Here is a 24,191-nt window from a genome sequence, read left to right as displayed (position 1 = left end):
GACCGTTCTGGACAGCAATCTGAACTCGGATGCACTGGCCAGGTAGACAGGAAAAGTCCCGCGAACATTTGAATTTCATTTCCTGTTTGCCCAGCATGGAGAGCACAGGTGACCACAGATAGCTCAGCTCATCAGCACAGGTAACCATGCAGGCCGATAATCGAAAAAGAGCACCAGCATGGACAGTACAGGAGGTACTGGATCTGATCGCTATATGGGGAGAGGATTCAGTGCTAGCAGAACTTCATTCGAAAAGACGAAATGCCAAAACTTTTGAAAAAATCTCCAAGGGCATGATGGAGAGAGGCCACAATAGGGACTCAGATCAGTGCCACGTGAAAGTCAAGGAGCTCAGACAAGCCTATCAAAAAACAAAGGAGGCAAACGGTCACTCCGGGTCAGAGCCGCGGACATGCCGCTTCTACGCCGAGCTGCATGCAATTCTAGGGGGGGCCGCCACCACTACCCCACCTGTGACCGTGGATTCTGGGTCGGGGATAGTCTCATCAGCTACACCTGAGGATTCTGCGGACGGGGAAGAGGAGGAGGAGGAGGAGGACGAGCTTGCAGAGAGCACCCAGCACTCCGTTCTCCCCAACAGCCAGGATCTTTTTCTCAGCCTGACTGAAGTACCCTCCCAAGCCAGTATCCAAGACCATGACCCCATGGAAGGGACCGCAGGTGAGTTTACCTTTTAAAATATAAAACTTGTTTTAAAAACAAGCGTTTTTTAATGATTACTTTGCCCTGAGGACTTGGGATGCATTCGCGGCCAGTACAGCTACTGGAAAAGTCTGTTAACGTGTCTGGGGATGGAGCGGAAATCCTCCAGGGACATCTCCATGAAGCTCTCCTGGAGGTACTCCAAAAGCCTTGCCACAAGGTTTCTGGGCAGTGCAGCCTTATTCCGTCCTCCATGGTAGGACACTTGACCACGCCATGCTTGCAGCAAGTAATCTGGTATCATTGCATGACAAAGCCTGGCAGCATATGGTCCTGGTGTTTGCTGGCATTCAAGCAACATCCGTTCTTTATCTCGCTGTGTAATCCTCAGGAGAGTGATATCGCTCATGGTAACCTGGTTGAAATACGGGAATTTAATTAAGGGGACAGAGGTGGCCGTTCCTACTGGGCTGTTTGCCTGTGGCTGAAAAGAAATCCTTCCCTGCAGTTAGCCAAGTGCAGGAGGATGGGGGGGAGGAAATTGGCCCTGAGCTTTTCGCATTTGGCTAGCAGGGATCTTCCCTGTTACCAGCCACGCGGTGGGGGGAGAGGTACAGTGATCATCCCAGATAATTCATGGCGGGAGGGGTGGGAGGGTTAGTTTGGTTTCTGCAGGGATCTTCCCTGATACCAGCCACGCGATGGGGGGAGGAATAAAGCGATCATCCCAGAGAATTGGATGGGGGGGGGGGTTAGTTTGTTTTCTGCTGCTGAAGGTTAACAGGAAAACCGCAGCAGTCAACGGGCTTTGCTTGGTATGTGGGAAAGGAGGGCGCAGAAGCCGAAAGACAATGGCTTACCATGGCCGCATGCAAGCTGAATTCTGTTGCCCGGACCTGTGTCTGTGATCTCTAACACCAAAACCACAGGCACTCAATATTAAGATGGAAAATGCGACCTTGTACTGAAATCACATGTGCTATGTAATGTGAATAGTGTTGTTCACCATGAAAGAGTATAAGCATTGTTCTGTAAAATGTATCATTTTAAAACCGTCTCTCCTTTTTTTTCAACCCTCCCTCCAGCAGCTGCAAATTTTTCAAGACTCCCTCCTCCGTCCCGAAGGCTATCTCAGATAAGGCGGTGGAGAAAGAGGACGCGAGACGAGATGTTCACGGAAATAATGGAATGCACCCGCAATGAAAGAGCTCATTTGAATGAGTGGAAGGACACAGTATCTAAATTTAGGAAAGATGCCAGTGAACGTGAGGTCATGAGGGACGCTCGAGATGAGAGGTGGCAGGCTGCAATGCTGGGGCTGCTGCATGATCAAATGGACATGCTCCGGGGTCTGGTGGAGCTTCAGGAATGGCAGCAGGATAACAGACTGCCGCTGTAGCCGCTGTATAACCTCCCTCACCATGTTCCATATCCTCCTCACCCAGACGTGTAAGAACGCGGGCGGGGGGTAGGCTCCGTGCACCCTTCCACTCCACCCCAGTGGACAGCCCAACCAAAAGGCTGTCATTATATTGAATTTTTTCAGTGGCCTTTTACTTCCCTCCTATCCTCCTCCCAAACCTCACAGATTACCTTGTCGGTTCTCTCCCTATGTTTATAATCAATTAATAAAGAATACATGATTTTTAAACGATAGTGACTTTATTTCCTTTGAAAGCAAGCTGGGGGAAGGGGGAGGGTAGGTTCCTTACAGAGAATGAGTCAATAAAGGGGGCGGGTTTTCATGAAGGAGAAGCAAACAGAAATTTCACACTGTAGCCTGGCCAGTCATGAAACTGGTTTTCAAAGCTTCTCTGATGCACAGCGCTTCCTGGTGTGCTCTTCTAATCACCCTGGTGTCTGGCTGCGCGTAATCAGCAGCCAGGCGATTTGCCTCAGCCTCCCACCCCGCCATAAAGGTCTCCCCCTTACTTTCACAGAGATTGTGGAGCACACAGCAAGCAGCAATAACAATGGGGATATTGGTTTGGCTGAGGTCTGAGCGAGTCAGTAACGATCTCCAGCAACCTTTTAAACGGCCAAATGCACATTCTACCACCATTCTGCACTTGCTCAGCCTGTAGTTGAACAGCTCCTGACTCCTGTCCAGGCTGCCTATGTATGGCTTCATGAGCCATGGCATTAAGGGGTAGGCTGGGTCCCCAGGAATAACGATTGGCATTTCAACATCCCCAACGGTTATTTTCTGCTCCGGGAAGTAAGTCCCTTGCTGCAGCCATTTAAACAGATTAGTGTTCCTGAAGACGTGAGTGTCATGAACCCTTCCCGGCCAGCCCACGTTGATGTTGGTGAAACGTCCCTTGTGATCCACAAGTGCTTGCAGCACCATTGAAAAGTACCCCTTGCGGTTTATGTACTGGGTACCCTGGTGCTCCGGTGCCAAGATAGGGATATGGGTTCCATCTATCGCCCCACCACAGTTAGGGAATCCCATTGCAGCAAAGCCATCCACTATGACCTGCACATTTCCCAGAGTCACTACCTTTCGTAGCAGCAGCTCAGTGATTGCTTTGGCTACTTGCATCACAGCAGCCCCCACAGTAGATTTTCCCACTCCAAATTGATTCCCGACTGACCGGTAGCTGTCTGGCATTGCAAGCTTCCACAGGGCTATTGCCACTCGCTTCTCAACTGTGAGGGCTGCTCTCATCTTGGTATTCTGGCACTTCAGGGCAGGGGAAAGCAAGTCACAAAGTTCCAAGAAAGTGCCCTTACGCATGCAAAAGTTTCACAGCCACTGGGAATCGTCCCACACCTGCAGCACGATGCGGTCCCACCAGTCTGTGCTTGTTTCCCGGGCCCAGAATCGGCGTTCCACGGCTATAACCTGCCCCATTAACAGCATGATCTCCAAAGCACCAGGTCCCGCGGTTTGATAGAATTCCATGTCCATATCCTCATCACTCTCGCCGCTGCGCTGCCGTAGCCTGCTCCTCGCCGCCTGGTTTTGCAGGTTCTGGTTCAGCATAAACTGCACAATAACGTGCAAGGTGTTTACAATGTTCATGACTGCTGTCCTGAGCTGAGCGGGCTCCATGCTTGCCGTGGTATGGCATCTGCACTGTTCACCCAGGAAAAAGGCGCGAAACGGTTGTCTGCCGTTGCTTCCCTGGAGAGGGGGGAGGATATACCCAGAACCACCCGCAACAATATTTTTGGCCCTATCAGGCATTGGGATCTCAACCCAGAATTCCAATGGGCGGAGGAGACTGCGGGAACTATGGGATAGCTATGGGATAGCTACCCACAGTGCAATGCTCCAGTAATCGACGCTAGCCCCGATACATGGACGCACACCACCGAATTAATGTGCTTAGTGTGGCCGCATACATTCAACTTTATACAATCTGTTTCCAAAATTCAAATTATATAAATTCGGATTAATCCCGTAGTGTAGACATACTCTTGGAGACTATAAAGTTGTTAGTCTCTAAGGTGCCACAAGGATTCTTCATTGTTTTTACACTTTACAAGTGCTTTCTACATCTCACTTTAAAGACTGTTGGACAAAAGAAAAACAAAGAATTGAAAATTTGATCATGCAAGTGAACGTGCTTTCTTGAACCTTCCGTATCTGACAGTCTGGCCTTCCCTTGGAGCATTGTATTGTATCCAGAGTTTTTCTGGCCATTACTCATTTGCTGAGTAACTTGAAATGGAGGACCATTTCCTTCAAGGAAATACTTATATTTCTTTCCTTGGCTCTATTGCAAATGGCTTGAGGTGACTTGTTAACTTTTATATAGTTAGTATTTTTCAGTTTTGGAAACTATAGTTCTGGAGAATTCTTTTTGGGGAGTTGTCCTAAGCCTGGCTTACATCCAGATATCTGGTCTGCCTCCAATTAATAGGAGAAATGAGAATATGCATATTGTAAAGATTACCAGAAATGGAGAATTCTAGAAAAAATATTCACAAATAAGATCACATTTTTCTATTGGCCAGAGATATATGTGTATTTTAAAATTTTTTTTTTCCTTTTCAGGACTCCACAGGTTCTTTAAAGAGCAACTTTGAATATTATCAGGTATGTATCCTTATTGAGGAGTATAGAAGAAGGAAAACGTTGCAAAAAAAAGTATTCATGAGCATTCATTTAATAAAATCAAATTCACTTTGATGTTGCTCAAAACTACTTAAATTTCCTTTTGTTAAATGTTTATCCAAGCTAATTTTGGTTTGTAAGAAAGTTCATCAAACAAGAAACTGAGAAGCATACTTAGGTAAATATGTATTCAAACTAGTGTTCATAATGGAGGTGTTTGGTGGCTTTCTTGAAAGCTCATTGTGGGTTTGGGAGTCATCCAGTCAGGGATAGAGTGGGAAACAAAGCACCAACAAGAAGAAATATCAGGAGTAGCACCAGAGGAGGAAAACAATGTCACTTAAAGAATTAAGATTTATTAAACATGTTTGATAGCGGTAAAGGGATCAGAGTTTGGGGGAGGAAAGAGAAATGGGACAGACAGAGGTAGTGACAAATTAGATAAATACTGATATAAAGGTAGCTTTTTGACCTGGAGCTTGCCTTGCCCCAATAGACTGAGAGCTTTAGGAATGAAATAATGACACAGATTGGATGTAGGTATGGGTAAAGGTACCCAGAATTGTCTAATGTCCCAAGAAATTCCCTGGACAGATCTAATGAATAACTAGGATGAATAAAGGCAGCTGTGGTCAGAAAAAGAACTATGCAAAAAAATTATTTGGGACTGTGCTTTGCATAAATTCCTTCTGTTTTTCAACAGTGGAAACCTCAATATGCGGAATGTTCTGGTAAGATAACTACATACAGTTGAACATTGTATCTTAAGGTTGCTAAATTTGGTATTTTATTATTACTCAGTTTATTTAAAATCACTTCTAGCATGTCATAACATATTGGAATAGGCCCCTTTATATAAAAAACACAATTTTCAGTTGTGAGTCCTTAAATTAGACCTATTAGCTCTATTTTGGTTCAGGGCCATACAATTCAAATATCTGCATCCTACCACTCTATTTGCTGGTTTAATACTTCTGAATGAACAACAGGCTGACGTGTACAAGAATCCTGCTCTCTGCACCATAAGTGGCCCAGTTTTCTGGATGTGTTAATGGGCCTTAGATTAGCTGTAGGAATGTGCAAAATGAATAATAAATTTACAAAATAGAAGGTGTCTTTCGATCACCTGTCTTTGACATCCCTTTTGGTCTTTAGTCTTTCTTTGTTACTCAAATGAAAATGAAATGAAAATTTCATTTTGGACATAGGCTTCTAATTCTCATGCCTTTGATGTGTGTTTAGGTGGTTTCCTCTGGTGCTAAATAGGCTGATCTGAATCCTGCGTTTTGTTTTTCTTTTCTCTGAGAACAGCTTGGATTCCTTGGGCTTGATTCTTCAGCCTACTACATTCATTTTATGCTGGTATAAATCCACTGAAGTCAGTGGAGTAACACTAGGGTAATGGAATGAATCAGGCCCCTTATTATAAAATAACAGCAAATACTAAAATTATCTTACATAAAACGTTGTTTATTAGAGTTAGAATACCAATAAAAAATAAATGACAAATGTTAAGCAGGATAGTGTATGCCTATTCTAAGAATACACAGTCTCCCTTAGGTATGATACTTGTTATAGTTTAGTCCCTTTGATTTAAGCAAGAGCAAACATACATCCTGAAATATGCATGAAATTATAAAAAATGCCTAAGTCCCATTTTCAAAAGTGACATAAACATTGAGAGTCTAAGTCCTGTTGCCTTTAATGAGGGTGGAAACCAGACATGAGAAGAACCAAGAATGGAATTGGAAGAAAGAAGCTCCAGACAGCAGTTGTGGACAACACGTTCAGTGTATCTGGAGATGAAGGGGAGAAGAGATGTTGGGTAATAGTATGAGTGGGAGAAAGGGTCAAGTATTTTAAGATGGAGAAGATAAAAGTATGTTTATATAGGGAGGGAAAGGAAACTGATGAGAGTGAGATGTTGAAAAGAGTGAGAGAAGGGGTGACAGCATGAGAGCTGGGCAAGAGAGGTTAGAATAATAAAGGTATGGGTCCTTTGGGCAGAAAGAAAGGTTGGAAAAGGAAGACAGGTAGTGTTTCACAGTCTGTGACGGGGGAGAATGTACTGGGGATAAGGGGGGAAAGGAAGAGAGAGGGAACAGAGACTGGCCATTTTGATGAGTAAGGGAGTCGATCCATAGGTGCAAGTCAAACAAAGAAGTGAGGGCAAGAAGGCAGGAGGCTGAAAGGTGAGCTGGGACATGAGTATGGAAATTAAAGTAACCAAATATGAGAGTAGGGGATTCCAGTGTGAGGAGGAATGAAAGCCAGGAGTTGAAGTCAGTGGGGAAGGTGGATGCAGGGGAGTCAGCTGGTCAATAGACAGCAGCAGTATGGAGAGGGAAAAGTAAAAAGAGTTGGCTGGGTTGTTGTTCAAAAGAAGAGAATGACTGACAAGGGGGACAATAGAGAAGCTAGAATTGACAAGATTGGGACAGGAGAAGTTCAAGGCTCTCACTCTGATCGTTTGAGGCTGCCTTGGTCTGTCTAAGGTCTTTTCTGTGCAACGATGATAATGATCTTGCTCCCCTGAATCTTGTACTATGGTTCACATTTTTGTCTTGATTTTTTCATGATAAGCATTGACAAATCTGAATTTTGCCTGGGTAGAAGGCCCTTTGGATCCAAATATCAACCAGATTTTAATATCTTGTTTATCAAATATTGTAGTAAACTGATCCTGAGATACCCCACCCTCTCCCTTTTGTAGTGAGCAGGGATCTGGTGCCATTCATGGTAATAGATGGGATCCCATCCATTACTAAACCTCACTAGAGCAAATCCAAAACACCATTCCTGATTTAAACTTTTTCTTTTTCTTTTATCCTCCAGCTTCCCCCCTCAGTAAACAAACAGAGAATTCAGAAAAAAGAGATGGAGAAGAAACAGAAAGAAAGAATGATAAAGGCAAAAAAAAATATTCATCAAACTTGCTCATATATTCTTATTTCTTGGTTTACATAATTCTTTTTTCTTTAAGATGTCTGAATAGATTTAATTGTTCTGAAAGTCATGAGCCATAGTGTGGGCAGGCAATTTGCATACTTCTAACATCAATCTCCAGCAACATACCTGAGTCTTAATTTGAAATTTCCATGCTATTCCACTTCTGGACCTCTCTTCCTATAATAATAGAAATAAAGTTATTGTTCTGATAGTATGGGTTGTTGTTTGTATAGCACTACTGCTGTGCCACTGGCGCTTTACAGACATGTACGGACGTAAGGTCCCTGGGATCTTACAACCTAAAATACACAGGTAATGAAATGGAAAGTGACAACAGATCATTGTGGGGAGGGGGATCGACACAACAGTACTGGACGGGAAGGAAATATAGCTTTTGGGAGAGTGTTGTTTTTAAGTAAAGCTCATTGTATAAATTGTCTTATATTATTTGTATTAATTATGAGTTATTTATTTAAATAATATTCAGGTAACAGAGAAGGACATATAGCATCAAAGAGAAGATAAATGGCAGTATGGTAGCTGAAATAAATGAGTTTTGGAGAGGAACGTGAAGTTGAGTGAATAAGGAAAAGGCTGTCCCAGGTATAGGAGATCTGCTTTGGGCCTGATACAAAGCCTGTTGAAGTCAATGGAAGTCACTCCTTGTGCCAGCCAAAGGAAGGGGCAGGCATAGGAGTTACTCTCCCTTCAGCAGATACAGGCAGAGTAGCCAGAGACGGGAGCAAGACTAGGGTATCATTGCACATTGGCAATCCCCAGCTGCTGGAACGGCCAGTGTAACTTACAGCAGGGACTGGAGAGGCACAGATTGATCTCGGGATCAGGAAAGTTCAAGAATGAGGATTCTCACAGAGTGTCAGGTGGACCAAATTTTAATGTGGTTTTAGGATATAGTTCTTTATTTTAATACACATAGAAACGAAAAGTACAGCAGCATTCGTTTTAACCAGAGACTGCATAGTTTGGGAATTATCCTCTGTAGCTCAGTCCCATTGGTTATTTTACATTTACTCCATTTGCTGCTTTTGCTCCATGCTTGTTTTGATGAACTAGTTTCTAATTCCACTTTTTTCTTCAGGTCCTCCTTCTCGTCTACCAAATAAAGAAGACTTGTGCATCTTCTTAGCACTCCATATGGAAAATTCACCAAACTGTCAAGAGCCAAGATGTAAATATGTTGGTAACAAACAAAAAAACTCAAATATCTTAAAAGTGAGTTGAGTGAATTCGGTATCTATTATGCAGAATAAGAGAGGCCATGATATTAATTAGGATTTTGACTATTACATATTGCTGATTATGATTTTGACTGGTTAGAATTTTAACCTACAATATGCAAAATGTCCAAGAAGTTCTGATAAATCAAAAACTCCTTTTATTTTTCCAAATTGCATAAATACTCGGTCCCTATGCCAGCCAACAGTGGTGGAATAGCCTTTAAAAATATCACAACATTATCTGGTAAAGATTTCATATGAGTGAAGTGGTTTCCAAATCTTAGTGTTTTCACGTGGTCATGTAATGTTTAGTCTTACATGATCTCATCATAGTCCAAATTTGGTATATCATAAAACAAGCACACAGCACAGTTGGTAGTGTCTGTTTTAAAGTAGTTCAGAACTGGATGAGCAGAGATTTTGCAGGTTGGGGTTGAAGTGCACTGTCACTTGTGTACAGAAGGCTTGCAGAGAAAGTATCTGCCTCAAGCCAACTCTGATAGTTCCTCATTTTCACAAGCACAAAAATCAGCCCCCCAAATCAGGAATTCTATATGTGACATTGTCTAGGATGTTCTGATATTGTTTAATGTGGTGCTGCAGAACTAGGAGTAGTAAGCAGAATAGTTTGGCTATATTAGTACTAAATTATTGCAGTTCCCATCTATCCTTACGGATATTGATGGATCTGTGTGTCTGTCTGGAGAAGAATTTCCAGACAGAAGGACTACTTTCCTTCCTTCTCACTAATTATCCTTATTAAAAATGTCCAGGGTAAGCTCTTCGGGCTAGGGATTGATATGTGTTATATGTTCGCACAGTGCCTGGTGCAATGGAGTTCCACTTTGTTGAGGTCATTGGGTACCACAGCAATATAAATGTTAAATAATACCAATAATATATTTGATAACATTTGGCTCTTAGAAGACTTAAGTTTGTAGCATAGGCAGCCTTAGTTTTCAAGGACAGAAATATAAAAGCAAGACTTTCATACTGAAGAAAGCTTTAAAAGAAGTAATACTAAAATATATAATTCTTACCTATATTTTTAATCTCACTTACCTCTGTTTAAAATATGGTCCCTTAGCCAATATTTTCCTGTTTGGTCCTGCAGTGAAATTATTGTGCTTGTTTCATCCCTGCAGTTGCAGAGGATGTAAATTGCACCTCAAGGGGCAGTTGCTCTGGGGGAGGGTTCACCATATGGGAAAGCAGTCAGTCATACAACTTCTACTTTCCTGCATGTGATTCACCATGGGGAGCAAGCATAATTCTAGCTAGGACTGAGGGTGTGTCTTCACAGCACATTGAGCTTGAGTTACAACTTGAGTGATACCCCTAACTCGACTCCCATTCACACACCAGGCTCTTGCTTGAGTTAAGTGTGCTTTAAGATCAAACTAGCTGACGCATCTAGCTAATGGTGAGTTGAAGCTCAAGTGATGCTGGAGTGAAGCTCAAACTAGTAATGCAGTGGGGATGCAACCTCTTGAGTTATAATAACGCATCAGCAGCTAATTCAATTATCTGTGCTGCTAGTCAGATCACTCGGTGTAACTCCAGTGTTGTTTTGAAGTGTGGTCGCTTGCATTTAAACTAGGCAAGCTCAAGTGCAGTAATTTGAGTACATTTAAACTAACTGTTGCAGTGAAGACAAGCCCTAATGGAGATTTCCCCGGAGAGGCACTGAATCAGCAGATCTCCTGGGTACGTTAGACCCACCACCTTCCCAGTCAATCCCAAACATTTTCTGTGTTCTGCTAGCTGGCTGCACATGCCCCCACTCAAAAGGAAGTGTTGCAAGCAGTTTGCTTTGGTGAAATGGATATTGCCATCCCCTGTTTTAATTGGCAGGCTTAAACATAAGAACGTAAGAACGGCCATACTGGGTCAGACCAAAGGTCCATCTAGCTCAGTAACCTGTCTTCCAACAGTGGCCAATACCAGGTGCCCCAGAGGGAATGAACAAAACAGGCAATCATCAAGTGATCCATTCCCTGTCACCCATTCCCAGCTTCTGGCAAACAGAAGCTAGGGACACCATCACTGCCCATCCTGGCTAATAGCCATTGATGGACCTGTCCTCCATGAATTTATCTAGTTCTTTTTTGAACCCTGTTATAGTCTTGGCCTTCACAACATCCGCTGGCAAAGAGTTCCACAGGTTGACTGTGCGTTGTGTGAAGAAATATTTTCTTTTATTGGTTTTAAAGACATTGTAAAAACATTTTTTTGTAGTTTTTCAAAACTGGAATTGTCATCTGTGAAGCTAACAAACCGAAAAGGATTATCACAATGGACTGCTCCACTGAGGATCTTCATGCTGTGCCAAAAGCATTGTTAAGGTTTCCAAATGCACTGAGATGCTGTGAAGTTTACCTGTCTCGAATGCCTTGCATCAGTTGTGCAAAACTTTTGATTCAAGGTCAGTATCAGAGATACAATACTTGTAACTAACTGGCATCATACCCGTGAAAGACTCACAGGCTGATAAAATAGTGATGTCAAGGGTTACTTCCTTTCCTCTCTACTCTTTTCCCATTCCCTCATGTCTTCTGCTGAATAACTCATCCTATTGTTGAGTGATGGTTTAGCTAGAGAGGTAAGTCATCCTGTCCTCCTCAATTAACTTTCGTACCACAATCCTGTTATTGAAAATGAGCGAGTAAATGAGTCAAATTAAAACTGAGACTGAAACCTTAACTCTGACCAGAGGTGGCCTGCTGGAGGCTCAGGTTAGGAAAGTGTTGTTGTTTTGTTTTTTTAACGTTTCCAGTCAGGTTAAAAATAGAGAGAGGATGTATGGGAATAAATGTTGTAGAAATTGTGGTGACAGAAAGATTTTATGCATATATGATGGACATGTCCAGTCATTAGAGAGTATTAGGATGCAATTTCTAACCTGATAATACAAATTGTTGGATATTATTACCAAATGATCCTTTGGCAAGCCTTCTGGGGCTTCCTAGAAGACATGGTCATACTCAAAGAAATAAAAATTCATCTCTCATCTGCTTACAGCTGCTAAGCTACTGATAACCTCTGATTGGAAAAAGAAAAATAATACAAAGCTAGAGGAATAATTATAAAAAATTAAGGGAGGGTGTTGCTATGGAAAAATTAATGTATCAATTATGCCCAGCAAAAAAGGCAGAAGACAAATAGATAATTATATATTTGGTTGCCATTTATTCAATACTCAAAGTGCATTTGCCTGCGACAAACAAACAAACAAAACCTAATCAACAAAAACAAAACCCAAACACAAAACCATATAGAACCCATTTAATATTTTTGAATATTAGCATCTGATAGTCACACCTGGTTTGATAAATATGAGTAGTCTGTAGTTTCACTCAGTTTAATCACATCACGTGAAACAATGCTTCCTGGATGGTCTAAAGAGATTCATTCTGTAATATGGTAACACCTTGCTAAATAGAGAGGAATAATTTTTATCCTTAGTCCAATCACAGTTAAGTAGTGATCACCTTTTAAACAAATAGAAACATCAAGATCTACTTGACTAAGCTGAATTTTAAATGGAGTTATGTTTCTAAGATTTATAGTGGTGAAATTAATTTTAAAATGTACATTTCTGTGAGCATTAAAATGGATTATTTATATGTGTGGGCAGTTCCATCTTTAGGGTCGTATTGAGATTTCCATTTACAGTGGCAACAAAGTTCTTAAAATAAATATGACAAAATAAGTTCCTGGTTTCATATTATGTCTGTAATTCAAAAGATGTCAATTTTTAAAATTTCTATTAATAATAATTTGTTTTGCTTCAAGGGTGAAATTTCTGTTTTATTGTTGATTGAGCTATGTTTTCAATTTACTGAATGTGTTCAGTGAAGAGGATGTATTATGTCTGAGATTAATAGGAAGATGTTAATGACATAGCTGTTAATTTCTTCTTCGAGTGATTGTTCACGTCCATTACACATTAGGTGTGCGCGCGTCGCATGCACGGACGTCGGAAACTTTTTCCCTCAGTGGCTCCCGTCGGGCCGGCAGGGGGGCCCCGCCAGAGCGGCGCCCCGCTCTAGCGCATATATACCCCTGCCGACCCGACCCTCCCTCAGTTCCTTCTTACCGTCCGTGTGCCGCAAGTCTATGCCGATTAGCAATCCCCACGACTCGTGTCTCCATTGCCTGGGGGAATCGCATCAGAAAGAGCGCTGCAAGATCTGTAAGGCTTTCAAGCCAAAAACTAAGAAAGAGAGAGACTTTCGGCTTAAACAGCTACTCATGGAGGCTGCATTACAGCCCTCCACTTCGAGTCATCCGACCGCGGCACCATCAGCCTCAGTGCGGAGTGCCCCGGCATCGGTTTGTGATCCAGCACCGCTGGGGCACCCTAAGCCTACGGCTCCGAGACAACAAGACCGGCCCCAGCACCGGTCGTCTTCACCGACCCAATCGAAGGGCCAACCCAAGGCCCGAGGGCACTCCCCACATAAGAAGGTAGCGCCCGTGAAGGACTCGAGTGCGCGAAAGGGCACTGCTGCCCCAGGACAGATTCCAGTGCCAGTGGCTCCGGCGCCGAAAGGCCCATCGAGCCCTGGGATAAGCACCTCAAGTAAGGAGGAAGGGCTGGAGGAGCTCCTGGAACAGCCCTTGTCATAACTATAAAGGGAAGGGTAACAGCTGTCCTGTGTACAGTACTATAAAATCCCTCCTGGCCAGAGACTCCAAAATCCTTTTCCCTGTAAAGGGTTAAGAAGCTCAGGTAACCTGGCTGGCATCTGACCTAAAGGACCAATAAGGGGACAAAATACTTTCAAATCTTGGGGGGGGGGAAGGTTTTTGTTTGTGTTCTTTGTTTGGGAGTGTGTTCGCTCTCGGAACTGAGAGGGACCAGACATCAATCCAGGTTCTTCACATCTTTCTAAACAAGTCTCTCCTATTTCAAACTTGTAAGTAAATAGCCAGGCAAGGCGTGTTAGTTTTCCTTTGTTTTCTCAACTTGTAAATGTACCTTTTACTAGAGTGTTTATCTTTGTTAGCTGTACTTTGAACCTAAGACTAGAGGGGAGTCCTCTGAGATCTTTAAGTTTGATTACCCTGTAAGGTTAATTTCCATACTGATTTTACAGAGATGATTTTTACCTTTTTCTTTAATTAAAAGCCTTCTTTTTAAGAACCTGAATGATTTTTCCTTGTTTTTAGATCCAAGGGGGTTGGATCTGTATTCACCAGGAGTTGGTGGGAGGAAGGAGGGGGAATGGTTAATTTCTCCTTGTTTTAAGATCCAAGGGGTTTGGATCTGTATTCACCAGGGAATTGGTGAAGGTCTCTCAAGGCTACCCAGGGAAGGAAATTAGCCTTGGGATGGTGGCAGCGGACCAGAGCTAAGCTGGTAGTTAAGCTTAGAAGTTTTCATGCAGGCCCCTACATTTGTACCCTAAAGTTCAAAGTGGGGATACAGCCTTGACAGCCCTCCACGCCGGACACGTTTGAGGCAGCAAGGGACCTCATTGAATTGTCCATGATGAGCCCCCTCCTGGCCAAGGACAAGCATCCGGCGCCGACACCGAGACTGCCATCCAGAGGCAAACCGGCAATGATTCGCCCACCAAGGTCACCATCTCGGCACCGCTCATGGCGCCGGTCCCGGTCGAGCTCCGCCTCCGTGGACTCCCGGCTGCCCCCGGCGCAGAGAGCCTCAAAGTCATCTGGCCCTAGCCCATGCTCGGCACCGACCCAACGTTCCCTGGCTCCTTCTCCGGACAGGCACCGGGACATTTCAATGCCACGATCCCCGGGGTCGACCACTAGCAGTCGTTCCCGGTCCTGAGGGCACCGGTACCGATCCCAGTCCCGGTCGACAAGGCGCCACTCCCGATCCTGGTCCTGGTCAAGAATGCACCGCTGTCCGGTCCCTGACCGGCACCGTTCCACGGCACCACCGTGGCCCTCGAGGTCGCCGTCCGTGGTTTCAGAGGCGGACTCAGGCCGCTCCAGCAGGTATACCCACAGGGCACCAGCCAGCAGGGAGCACCAAACCCCTTGGCACCCACAGTGGGGCCTGCCAGGACAGTGGCCATTCTGGACTCCAAGTGCCTACCACCAGCACCAAGGCCCCCCCCTCCAGAACCTCGAGATCCGGCCACTCAGGGCATCAGTCCCGCTCCCCGCATGGACGCCCCTCCTCTCACAAGAAGGCCACGGTCTCCAGACCGCCTGAGCAAGAGAGAGCGGACACGGCACCGAGCCTGGTACCCTCTCAAGCACGCTCGGTAGGACAGACCCCAGAGGAGCCCCCACCCTGTGAGGAGCCACAGGAAGGGCTAGAGGAAGAAGCGCAGAAGGCCTTAACTTCTTCGTCCTTGCCAGATGAGGCCGTGGCGGGCACGGCAGTATCAGGTCCTCCCCCTTTGACCATTGGGCACATCAAGAACTTCTCCGCAGGGTAGCCCTCAATTTGGACTTGCAGGCTGAGAAGATGGTAGAGCAGGAGGATCCCATGGTGAACATCTTAAGTCCTGAAGGCCCCTCCAGAATTGTGCTCCCGCTCATAAAAACAATACAGTCTAATTATAAGACAGTATGGCAAACGCCAGCCTTCAGTGCACCAACAGCAAAAGGCATAGAGAGGAAGTACTTTGCTCCCTCCAAAGGGTTCGACTTCCTCTTCTGTCACCCGATGCCTTGTTCGCTGGTCATATCCACGGTCAACGAATGAGAGTGGCATGGACAACAAGCCCCGGCCCCCAAGGCCAAGGAAGCAACGCGCTTGGACTTGTTTGGGAGAAAGATCTACTCATCTGGGGGGCCTCCAATTGAGGATCGCAAATCAGCAGGCAATCCTGAACAGATACAATTTTAACTCTTGGGCATCGGTCTTCAAGTTTAAGGACTCCCTGCCTTAGGGCTCACAACCCGAGTTCACAGCCATCGTGGACGAAGGGAAGGTGTTGGTCAAAACCTCTCTGCAGGCCTCCCTTGACTCAGCGGACGCGGCTGCCAGGACAATCGCGTCGGGGGTGGTGATGAGATGCTCGGCGTGGCTGCAGGCTTCAGGCCTTCCACCAGAGGTGCAAAACACCTTACAAGACCTCCCGTTCGGCTTATTCTCGGACCAAACAGACACCAGACTTCATAGCCTCAAAGGCTCCTGGGCAACCCTCAAGTTGTTGGGAATGCACACCACGGCTACACAGAGGTAGCCTTTTAAGCCCCAGCCACTGCAACAGAGGCAGTACCACCCTCACCCCAGGCAGGAACCTTACCACAGAAGGGGCAGAGACAACAGGCGTAGGCGAAACAACACGCCTAACCAAGGCCAGGGCCAGGGCAAGCCACAGCCCAGCAACAAACAGGGATTTTGAAGATGTGATCGAGGACAGCGCACCAAGCCTCGCACCAAATCCTCCCCTATGTTTCATGGACCATTTGTCCCATTTCTACCGTGCATGGTCCCATATAACATCGGACCATTGGGTCCTTCGCACGGTGGAGTTGGGATACACGCTTCAGTTCTCCTCGCCCCCTCCCTCCCACCCCCCATCCCCATCCCTCTTCAGGGACCCTTCTCACGAGGAACTCCTGATACAGGAGGTTCAGGCCCTTCTCAGGGCAGGGGCGGTGGAAGAGGTCCCCCCAGACCTAAGAGGGAAAGGGTTCTACTCCAGATATTTCCTTATCCCCAAAGCAAAAGGGGGTCTCCGCCCCATTCTGGACCTGCGCAGACTAAACAAATTCTTAGTGAAGGCCCGCTTCCGCATGGTCTCCCTTGGCGCTATTATCCCATCCCTGGATCCGGGGGATTGGTACGCTGCCCTTGATATGAAAGATGCATATTTTCACATCGCCATCCACCCCGCTCACCGGCGGTTCTTGCGTTTCACCATCAACCAGCACCATTTCCAATTTACGGCCCTGCCCTTCGGCCTGGCAACGGCCCTGCCCTTCGGCCTGGCAACGGCCCCTCGGATGTTCACGAAATGCATGTCCATGGTGGCAGCTTTTCTTCGGAAAAGAAAAATGCGGGCATATCCATATTTGGACGACTGGCTCCTCGCAGGCAGGTCCGAGGACGAGGTTCGCTCCCACGTGACATTGGCGCTACATGTGTTCCACAAGCTCGGTCTCTTAGTCAATGTGCCCAAATCCTCGTTGATTCCCACGCAAAGACTGGACTTCATAGGGGCAGTCCTAGACTCAGTAGAGGCACGAGCAAGTCTACCGGTTCCCAGGTTCCTGGCCATCCAAAGAGCCATAAGCTCCATTCAAAGATTCCCCACAACCACGGCCAGGTGCTGCACGCAACTCCTGGGGCAGATGGCAGCATGCGCCCATGTAGTCAAACATGCCCGTCTGAGACTCACACCTTTGCAGCTGTGGCTGGCCTGAACGTATCGCCCCAGCAGGGACCCCTTAGACCTTGTAGTGACAATCCCGGCTCGGGTCTCGGACTCCCTTCGCTGGTGGCTCGATCAACAGCGAGTTTGCGACGGGGTTCCCTTCGCTACACCGCAGCCCACCCTGACGCTGGTAACAGATGTGTCAGACCTAGGCTGGGGGGCACATGTGGGGGACCTATGAACGCAGGGCTTGTGGTCCAGGGAGGAAAGGTCGCTCCACATCAACGTGAAGGAGCTAAGGGCGGTTCGCCTCGCCTGCCAGACCTTTCACTCTACCATAGAAGGCCACAGCGTGTCAGTTCTGACAGACAACACTACCACCATGTTCTACATAAACAAGCAGGATGGTGCCTGCTCCTCTCCCCTCTGCAACAAGGCACTCCTTCTATGGGACTTCTGTATAGCCCACTCAGTCCAATTGGTGGTGGCATATCTTCCGGGGGATCAAAACAAACTGGCAGACCGCCTCAGCAGATCGTATCACATGCACGAGTGGACGTTAAGAAAGGACGTCCTGCAATCGATCTTCCGGAGGTGGGGATTTCCCCAAGTAGATCTCTTCGCCACCAAGGACAACAGCCAATGCCCTCGGTTTTGTTCATTCCAGAACCTCAGCCCAGGCTCAGTGGCAGATGCCTTCGCGATTCCATGGAGCAGGAGTCTGAACTACGCCTTCCCACCATTCCCGCTCATCCACAGAGTCCTGCTCAAGATCCGCAGGGACAAGGCAGCAATTATCTTCATCGCATCAGCTTGGCCACGCAAGCATTGGTTCACGACCCTGCTGGAACTGTCAGTGGTCACCCCGATTGCCCTGCCCCTGCACTGAGACCTCATCACGCAGGACAGGGGTCGCCTGCTCCACCTGAACCTACAGTCTCTACATCTCACAGCGTGGAATCTCTGTGGCTAAACGCTATGGAGAGTAGGTACTCCCGCCAGGTCCAACAAATCCTCCTCGGTAGCAGGAAACCTTCCACAAGGGCGACATCCCTCGCCAAATGGAAGAGGTTCTCCCACTGGTGCGAACCTAAACTCATACAGCCTCTTCAGGCCTCCATCCCATCCATACTGGAATACCTACTGCACCTCAAACATCAGGGTCTCGCCCCCTCCTCAATTAGAGTGCACCTGGCCGCCATATCGGCGTTCCACCCGGGGGAGTCTGGGCATTCCGTGTTTTCCAACCCCACAGTAGTACGATTCCTCAAGGGGCTGGAGAGGGTGTTTCCCTACTCGCGCCCGCCGGTCCCCCCATGGAACCTTAACCTGCTCTTAACTAGGCTCATGGGACCACCCTTTGGACCCCTAGCCTCTTGTTCTCTCACGCACCTCTCCTGGAAGGTGGCGTTTTTGGTGGCCATTAGGAGAGTTTCGGAGTTGATAGCCCTCACTTCTGAACCCCTGTATACAGTATTTTATAAGGACAAGGTGCAGCTGAGACCGCACCCCAAATTCCTCCCTAAAGTGGTCTCGCAATTTCACATGGGGCAGGACATTTGTTTACCGGTGTTCTTCCCCAAACCCCATACGGACTCTAGCCACCGCAGCCTCCATACCCTAGATGTCCGTAGGGCCCTGGCGTTCTATCTGGAACGAACCAGGCCATTTTGCAAGTCGACACAATTGTTCATTACCATTGCAGAGAGAATGAAAGGTCTTCCTATCTCGGCGCAACGGTTATCATCGTGGATTGTGCATTGCATCCGCACATGCTACGAGCTCGCCAAAGTGCCAGCCCCGAAGATCAGGGCTCACTCGACTAGGGCCCAAGTGTCCTCGACGGCTTTCCTGGCGCAGGTTCCGTTCCAGGAGATCTGTAAAGCAGCTACCTGGTCATCGGTGCACACATTCACAGCCCATTACGCAATCTATCATCAGGCCAGAGAGGACGCGGCAGTCGGCAGGGCTGTACTTCAGTCAATTGTTCCTTGACGCCTAACCTCCTTCTCTGGTAAGCTTGTGAGTCACCTAATGTGTAATGGATGTGAACAATCACTCGAAGAAGAAAAAACGGTTACCTACCTTTTTGTAACTGTTGTTCTTCGAGATGTGTTGTTCACGTCCATTACACTTCCCACCCTCCTTCCCCTCTGTCGGAGTCACCAGCAAGAAGGAACTGAGGGAGGGTCGGGTTGGCAAGGGTATATATGCGCTAGAGCGGGGCGCCGCTCTGGCAGAGCTCCCCTGCTGGCCCGACGGGAGCCGCTGAGGGAAAAAGTTTCCGACGTCCGTGCACGCAACACGCGCACACCTAATGTGTAATGGACGTGAACAACACATCTCGAAGAACAACAGTTACGAAAAGGTAGGTAACCGTTTTTTCTCATTTTTTCATGTTTGTGTAGCTGGTGCTGTACATAGAGGGTGATTATTATTATTATTATTATTATTATTTATTTATTTGTAGTGCAGTAGCACCTAGGAACATTAGTCATGGACCAGCACCCCATTGTGTGTATTAGGCGTAACTGCCTCACACTGCTGTTCTTATGAATAATAAATAATAATACATGAAAAAGTATAACTAATATAATTACTTCCAGTACTGCTTTAATTTTACTAGTTAAGAAGGTGTGTCGACTTTATTATATTTCTTTTAAAATATTATCTTACATATATTTTTCTTCATACAGCTCAAATTTCTCAAGTGTATTACTGGCCTAATCTTGAAATACAAATAACAGAAGTAAATCTGAACAAAATTGAAATGGAAGCTGAACATGTTGATAACATCTTTAGGGAAAGCTATATCACTGCAGCAGTCTACATACCAATATTAAATGCTGAAATGGTGAAGCGAAGGATTTTTCCACGAATAGGATCATCTCCAGTTGAGAAGGGCATCACTCCAATTACCTCTGTATGTGATCATAACCTATCACTTAAACTTTTAGAAATACTTAACCTGGCGCACATTAAAAAAGATAAACCATTCCAAGAATCATATAAAGAAGATATTGCTAAAGCAAAGGAATCTTTTCGGACCCTGGCAGGTGGCATTGATACCGAAATAAAGGAAAATAATTTTCAAGAGGATAAACACACCATTCAAAGACAGCCCAAGTATACTCATGCATTGCAGCTCTGTAACTTACTAGCAGCCAGAAATGGTAAGTGAATGATTAGTATTAAGGTAAAGTCAGTAAGTAATATGGTACAGGAAAGATATGGGTTCAGGAATTTAGAGTCCTGGGTAGTAGAGAATTATATGTATTTAATGTGTGATTTAGGAAGCAACTATGAAGCTGTAACACTGAGTTCTGTGACCTTATTCATGGTAATGTCTTTCAAGGAAGCTGTGCATGAATTTAGCTAACTTGTTACACTAGAGGTGAAATATTACAGTGGTATTGCCTATGTTAAATAATTAGCCTGTGGTATGCAGACCAGATTAAATTAATTATACCTCAATACAAAACCAATACAGGTCATCTGAAAAAATACTTTCAAGGCTGGTAGTAGAGATCAGCAAAAATATCCATAACAAAGGACCAGATTGCACCTTTAACCCTAGACCAGCTTGCATTTGGTGAAGAGCCATGCTGCACTACCAAGAATTCCATGCAGAATTATGCCCCAAAGAAGCACAATGCTTCCTAGAGGTCCATAGTGAGCAAGGGAAGAACATCCATTCCACTAATCTCTAGGAGGATGGCTCATTTTTTATCTCTGACTAACCAGCAAGTACATGACCCTACCTTCACCCGCACCCCTTTGTGGTTCCTAGCACCTCAGGGAGTGCTATTAGACAGTCGTCCTTGTGCTCTGATCGCAGACACTACAGTTATGGCTGGTCCCTTGCCCACCCTTTTGCACCCATTCTTGTGCACTCACACAAGATGTCGGACATATTGGTCCAAAATATATTTTTTTATTCAGATTTTCCTGGTTTTTAGTTCATTAAACATTTGCAAATTTGGAGTAATTTTATAACAGTTTTTAAACAATTCTGAGACAATTTTACTTTTTTTTTGCATTTCAAGCTGGGTTGGCTGGCTGTGATTGGTCATACTCATAGACTTTAAGGCCAGAAGGGACCATCATGATCACCTAGTCTGACTTCCTGCACATTGCAGACCACAGAACCTCATCCACCCACTCCTGTAATAGACTCCTAACCTCTGGCTGAGTTACTGAAGTCCTCAAATATTGATTTAAATACTTCAAGTTACACTAGCTTAAACCTGCAAGTGACCCCATGCCCCATGCTGCAGAGAAAGGTGGAAAACCCCAGGGTCGTATTGTATTGGTTTTGGTTCACTGAGAGGATGAGTTCACCTTTTGTAGTGAGAAGGCTTAGCAGAAACCATTATGACTCGCTTTCTCAGGTGGAGATAGTATTTTTTATGCTTTTTCTGAGATACAGGGAGATATAATAACTGTTGGAATGAGCAGCAAGGAGTGCTACAGGAATTTAACAGATCATTGGCACTTCCACTTAAGAAGACACCACCAGGTGGGGGGTAGAGGTGGATTGCATAGGGACATAGGGCTGTGTGGGCTGAAGTCTTTCGTTCAGGCAAGTCAACTGTGGAATGTGCTGATTCACCACATCCCTGGATAGTTTTCACTGCTGGTGCTGATATGGAGCCCTCACTGCAACTTAACACTTTCTTTCCTTGGTTGAATCCCCTTTGGAGGGCAGTAGTGGTAATAGCAACCTCTTCTGGCTCAGGGATGTGTACTTTGCATATCTTTGCACCAACAGGGTGAATCAAGTCCTGAGACTTTGTTGGTAGCTTCACTATTTGATTTTTTTTTTCATGCCAGACAGTCCTAATACTGGAGTGGGGACACTGATCTACAGGAAAGAAGACATTGTAAGTACAATATATGCAACCCAAGAACTATTAATATTAGTCTGGATACAGTTTGAAAATGATGAGGAAAACCCCTCAGTCTCACCATCAAGTATTCATTTTTGATACAAACATTAATCTATTATAGCTGATTGTCACATTAAACTTTTGCTTGTAGGATTTTTGTGCAATGTATTGTGATGCATAGAAATATTTAAAAGAGCTCAAGTCTGCCATAGATATGCACTGCATTTCCGTGGGGTTTCCTCAGTATTATTTATATAAGTGAGCAAGTTAATTCTACTGACATAAATAACGATTCTTAAAAACTCTCCTACATCACCCCTCTCCATGCAAGTCAAAATCTGAAAGGATTTTAAAGATAATGAAACTTGCACAAGGAGCAAATTACTCACATGGTCATATTTCCACATGACTATTTTTAACAGAGTATAAAAAATAATCAAACATTCAGATAGAATATAATGAGGCTAATAAAATGTGCAGCTGCAGTCTTCTATAGGCCTTAGAACTTATTGTCTTAGTACACCCATAGCCCTACTAATATTTCACACAATTACACATGCCGAGACGTAACACGGTGTAGCTGATTGAGGATGGGACTAAGACTAAGGAATGCACCTTTGAGGTCCATTACCCAGTCGGTGCAGGCACAACACTGTGAGATCAGAATTAGGCCCTCTGTGTCTGCATCTCCATGTGAAGAATACAGATAAAAATACTTCCTGGCCTACTTCCCAGGAATGTTGTGATGATTAATTATTTAATATCTACACAGTGCTTGAAATGTGCAAAGCCCCCTCTATTTGATACATAGTATTACTAATCAGCTGACTTCCCTGCATTCCAGTCCTACTGCACTCATGCAATCTCTACAGTATAAATACTTGCAAAATGAATAAATAATTCCACCTCAGCTGGGCAAACACTGCAATCTTGCTCACATTTTTAAATTATTCACTTCATGCACCACAACCTTTTTTGCATTTTGTCTTCATGACTAATCAAGTTTTACTGAGATGTCTGTTCATGGAAAGCAAACTTCAAATTTGCATGAACAAGATTTCATGGAACTTGAAAGAAAAATTGTCCTAAAAACAGGATTTCTGTTAGGATTTTGCAGTTAGCCCCTACTGGGACTTCAAATACATTTAGTATTCATTTTTCAAAAACCAAACATTTTGGGAGATGGAAATCTACATGCTCAAAGAATAACAACGAGCTGATCAAAGTGCACAACAATACAGCAACTCCTACGGAAGTCAATGACAATCTTTGGGAGTTGGATTGGGCCTAAATGCATCAGGGTCCTGGAAAAGTACTCTTCTTTTTGTTTATTTTTGCCTGGTTTTGTTATAGGTCGCTGTTGGCTACAATGGATTTCCAAAAGGGACAGTGAATAGTCTGTTTGCACAGAAGGATGATGGTAGTTGTGACCAGCATGCAATCATATGTGCAGAAGCTAATGCAATTATTCTGAGGTAGGAAGTGTAAGGAATAGTGGCATGAAAGGGAAAAGAGGTGGTGGCAGAGGGTGTGGATGTGGGAGGTGGAGAAGGTGGAGGAAGGGGTAGAATGGGGGCAAATGTCACCAGAGGTGAGGAAGAGAATGCAGATGTGGAACCTAAATTTGTGCGGGTGGGAGGAGGGAGGAGATAGAGGTGAGAAGGGGAAGAGGAGTAGGTAGACCTGTAGAGATGTGAGAGTAACAAAGAAGAGGAAATGGAGATCGTGGGGAAAGGGGGAGGGAGGATGATGATGGATGCTATGATGTAGAAGAGGGGTGTGGTGAGACTCATGGATGAATGGCAGATGGACATGATTACAAAAAGGTACAGTAGGGTATGTTACCTCACCCTACTAGAGAAGGGGAGGAAGGCAGCTGGGCTAGGACACTGGGAGGATCTGGGTGGTGGTGGGCAGGGGTGTGTGCATGTGAGGACAGCAATATTATCTCTATAGTGCTGGGAGCACACAGCTGAAAGGAGGACCATGCAGACTCCTCCTTGGATAGAGTCTATGCAACCTCATTCCATCACTTCCCATGGCAATGAGACCACAGTATATCCTGAGTTTTAGC

The 24,191-nt window shown here is 45.2% G+C and overlaps 2 protein-coding genes and 1 long non-coding RNA gene across 5 annotated transcripts in view; 2 read left to right on the top strand and 1 right to left on the bottom strand.

The window, feature by feature from the left end:
- LOC135975379 (uncharacterized) overlaps nt 1–24,191 on the bottom strand; it is a 76,863-nt gene that overhangs the window by 1,505 nt on the left and 51,167 nt on the right. Inside the window, exon 2 of the long non-coding RNA XR_010592385.1 lies at nt 7,805–7,855. This is a non-coding gene — a long non-coding RNA (uncharacterized LOC135975379). The remainder of the gene's footprint in view (nt 1–7,804; nt 7,856–24,191) is intronic.
- The window catches only part of LOC101945756 (uncharacterized), a 63,512-nt gene that overhangs the window by 22,594 nt on the left and 16,727 nt on the right, over nt 1–24,191 (top strand). For all 3 annotated transcript variants that reach the window (XM_042850106.2, XM_065566112.1, XM_005303081.4), the window contains exons 9-16: nt 4,670–4,711; nt 5,433–5,460; nt 7,565–7,639; nt 8,778–8,911; nt 11,155–11,341; nt 19,925–20,401; nt 22,062–22,111; nt 23,471–23,592. In XM_042850106.2, coding sequence (XP_042706040.2) covers nt 4,670–4,711; nt 5,433–5,460; nt 7,565–7,639; nt 8,778–8,911; nt 11,155–11,341; nt 19,925–20,401; nt 22,062–22,111; nt 23,471–23,592 — 1,115 coding nt within the window. The remainder of the gene's footprint in view (nt 1–4,669; nt 4,712–5,432; nt 5,461–7,564; nt 7,640–8,777; nt 8,912–11,154; nt 11,342–19,924; nt 20,402–22,061; nt 22,112–23,470; nt 23,593–24,191) is intronic.
- LOC135975376 (uncharacterized) lies at nt 108–2,314 on the top strand. Its single transcript, XM_065566184.1, has 2 exons — nt 108–681; nt 1,749–2,314. Exons 1-2 carry the CDS (start codon nt 147–149, stop codon nt 2,060–2,062), a joined length of 849 nt encoding a protein of 282 aa, XP_065422256.1. The 5' UTR covers nt 108–146; the 3' UTR covers nt 2,063–2,314.

The sequence above is a fragment of the Chrysemys picta genome, chromosome 1, assembly GCF_011386835.1.
Source record: "Chrysemys picta bellii isolate R12L10 chromosome 1, ASM1138683v2, whole genome shotgun sequence".
NCBI lineage: Eukaryota > Metazoa > Chordata > Testudines > Emydidae > Chrysemys > Chrysemys picta.
This window is presented reverse-complemented; position numbering and strand designations above follow the sequence as displayed.

Coding starts and splice junctions, on each gene's coding strand:
- LOC135975376 (XM_065566184.1), top strand. CDS start 147: ATGCAGGCCGATAATCGAAAAAGAGCACCAGCATGGACAGTACAGGAG. Junction 682..1,748: donor CCCCATGGAAGGGACCGCAG/GTGAGTTTACCT, acceptor CCCTCCCTCCAG/CAGCTGCAAATTTTTCAAGA.